General features: G+C 37.1%; 1 protein-coding gene across 1 annotated transcript; it reads right to left on the bottom strand.

Moving 5' to 3' along the window:
• Window positions 1–485: 485 nt before the first annotated feature.
• OR5T1B (olfactory receptor family 5 subfamily T member 1B) lies at window positions 486–1,526 on the bottom strand. The gene has a single exon (XM_010812921.3). It carries the CDS (start codon window positions 1,488–1,490, stop codon window positions 486–488), a length of 1,005 nt encoding a protein of 334 aa, XP_010811223.1. The 5' UTR covers window positions 1,491–1,526.
• Window positions 1,527–2,283: the final 757 nt, after the last annotated feature.

Raw genomic sequence — 2,283 nt, 5'->3', positions numbered from 1 at the left:
TGAAACTTCTCTAAGCCAGGCTTTGGCAATACGTGAACCGTTAACTTCCAGATGTTCAAGCTGGTTTTAGAAAAGGCAGAGGAACCAGAAATCAAATTGCCAACATCCGATGGATCATTAAAAAAGCAAGAGAGTTCCTGAAAAACACCCAGTGTGTATACATGCATATATGTGTGTGTTTGTGTATACATGTGTATGTGTTTATCTGTAGATACATACATATATATATATATATGTAAAGTCTTCATCTGAATATGATAATAAAATACATATTACATACCCATGTTATGTGCAGATAGATGTATATAGATGTCACAGTTTCCTGCATGTGCAAAAACTGCATATGTGGTGGGTTGACTATAATCTTTATTTTAAACATCTAAGAATAACAGGTAGACACAAATAAAGAAACAGAAAATATTTTAATTACAACTTTTTTATTTGAAAACAATAAACACCAGTCATAATTTATTTCAATTTAATGTTTAGTGTGAAAAATATACTTTGTTGATAAACCAATTTTTCCCTAACACTTTCTTCATCGCATCCTTGACATCTTTGTTCCTCAAACTATAGATGATGGGATTCAGCATGGGAATTATGATGGTGTAAAATACAGACACGATCATGTCATGATCCAAGGCATAGCTGGAACTGGGTCTCACGTACATAAAGAGAACCGTACCATGAAAAATGGACACTCCAGTTAGGTGAGAGCCACACGTAGAAAAGACTTTCCTTCTCCCTTCAGCAGAACCCATCCTCAGAATGGCCAACAGGATGAAACCATAGGAGATCAGAACAATTAATATGGTGGATATCTCAATAGAGCCTGCAAAATAGAAAACTAGAAGCTGGTTCATGCGAGTGTCAGAGCAAGAAATAGCGAGGAGGGGAGGGATGTCACAGAACACATGTCTGATTTCATTGGATCCACAGAAGGAGAGGGTAAAAGTAGCCCCTGTGTGTAAAGTAGCATGCAAGACACCAACAACATAGCAGGAAATTATAAGTGGCACATAGACTCTGGGTGACATTGTAACTAAATACAGGAGAGGGTTGTAGATGGCTACATAGCGATCATAGGCCATTGCAGCCAGGATGAAGCATTCTGTGGTCCCACAAGTAAGAAAGAGAAACATCTGTGTGGCACATCCAAGAAAGGAAATGGTTTTATTCTCTGATAGGAAATTGATCAGCATTTTGGGGGTGATAACAGAAGAATAGCAGGCATCCAAGAATGATAATGCTGCCAGAAAATAGTACATGGGGTTGTGGAGCCGGGAATCCATAATGACCAAGAAAACCAACCCCAAATTTCCTATCATTGTAAAAAGATAGATTGCTAGAAATAGTAAAAATAGAAAGATTTGCACCTCAGAATCATCTGTAAAGCCCATCAGTATAAACATGGTGACCTCAGTGCTATTTTTCATCTGAATCCTGTATAAATCTAAGTCTGATGGTGACCCTGACATCTCAGTCTTCATTTTTACATTCCAAAAGCAATATATGGCAAAAATCGAGTCCACCAATTATATCTTCACATCTGTTTCTGAGAAATCCTTTTCAGTGAGGGAACAGTCCAGTGATTAAAAGTTGTGTCCAAGTGGATGCATTACTCTATAAAAATAAATTAACTGCTGTTGATTAAATTTTCATGTTAAAAATAGTGTCAGTTTACATGTTTTAACTTCTAATTTATTTTCTGTTAAATTCATGACTGCTCACTTTCATATTATGTCATCTTAAAATCCACAAAGACAAATGAATATAAGAGTTTTTAATCCCAAAATTATTATAGTAGAAAATACACATCTGAGTGCTAATCCCAGATTTTCTACAGTATGCATGAAGTTTACAATTTGTAAAATGTGAGCAAATACATTTACATCAGAAGTGAAGTGAAGTGAAGTAGTCACTCAGTCGTGCCGGACTCTTTGCGACCCCATGGACGGTAGCCTGCACCAAGCTCCTCCATCCATGGGATTTTCTAGGCAAGAGTACTGGAGTGGATTGCCGTTTCTTTCTCCAGGGAATCTTCCCAACCCAGGGATCGAACCCAGGTCTCCCGCTTTGTAGACAGATGCTTTACGCTTTACATCAAAAGATAGTGTTAAATTTAAATGTTAAAAACCAACCAAGGAGCCGATTATACAGAGTGAAGTAAGCCAGAAAGAAAAACACCAATACAGTATACTAACACATATGTATGGAATTTAGAAAGATGGTAATGATAACCCTGTATGCGAGACAGTAAAAGAGACACAGATGTATTGAACA

This window comes from Bos taurus, chromosome 15, assembly GCF_002263795.3.
Source record: "Bos taurus isolate L1 Dominette 01449 registration number 42190680 breed Hereford chromosome 15, ARS-UCD2.0, whole genome shotgun sequence".
NCBI lineage: Eukaryota > Metazoa > Chordata > Mammalia > Artiodactyla > Bovidae > Bos > Bos taurus.
This window is presented reverse-complemented; position numbering and strand designations above follow the sequence as displayed.

Bases quoted from the DNA above. Each gene is read 5' to 3' on its own strand.
- OR5T1B (XM_010812921.3), bottom strand. From the start codon at position 1,490: ATGAAGACTGAGATGTCAGGGTCACCATCAGACTTAGATTTATACAGG.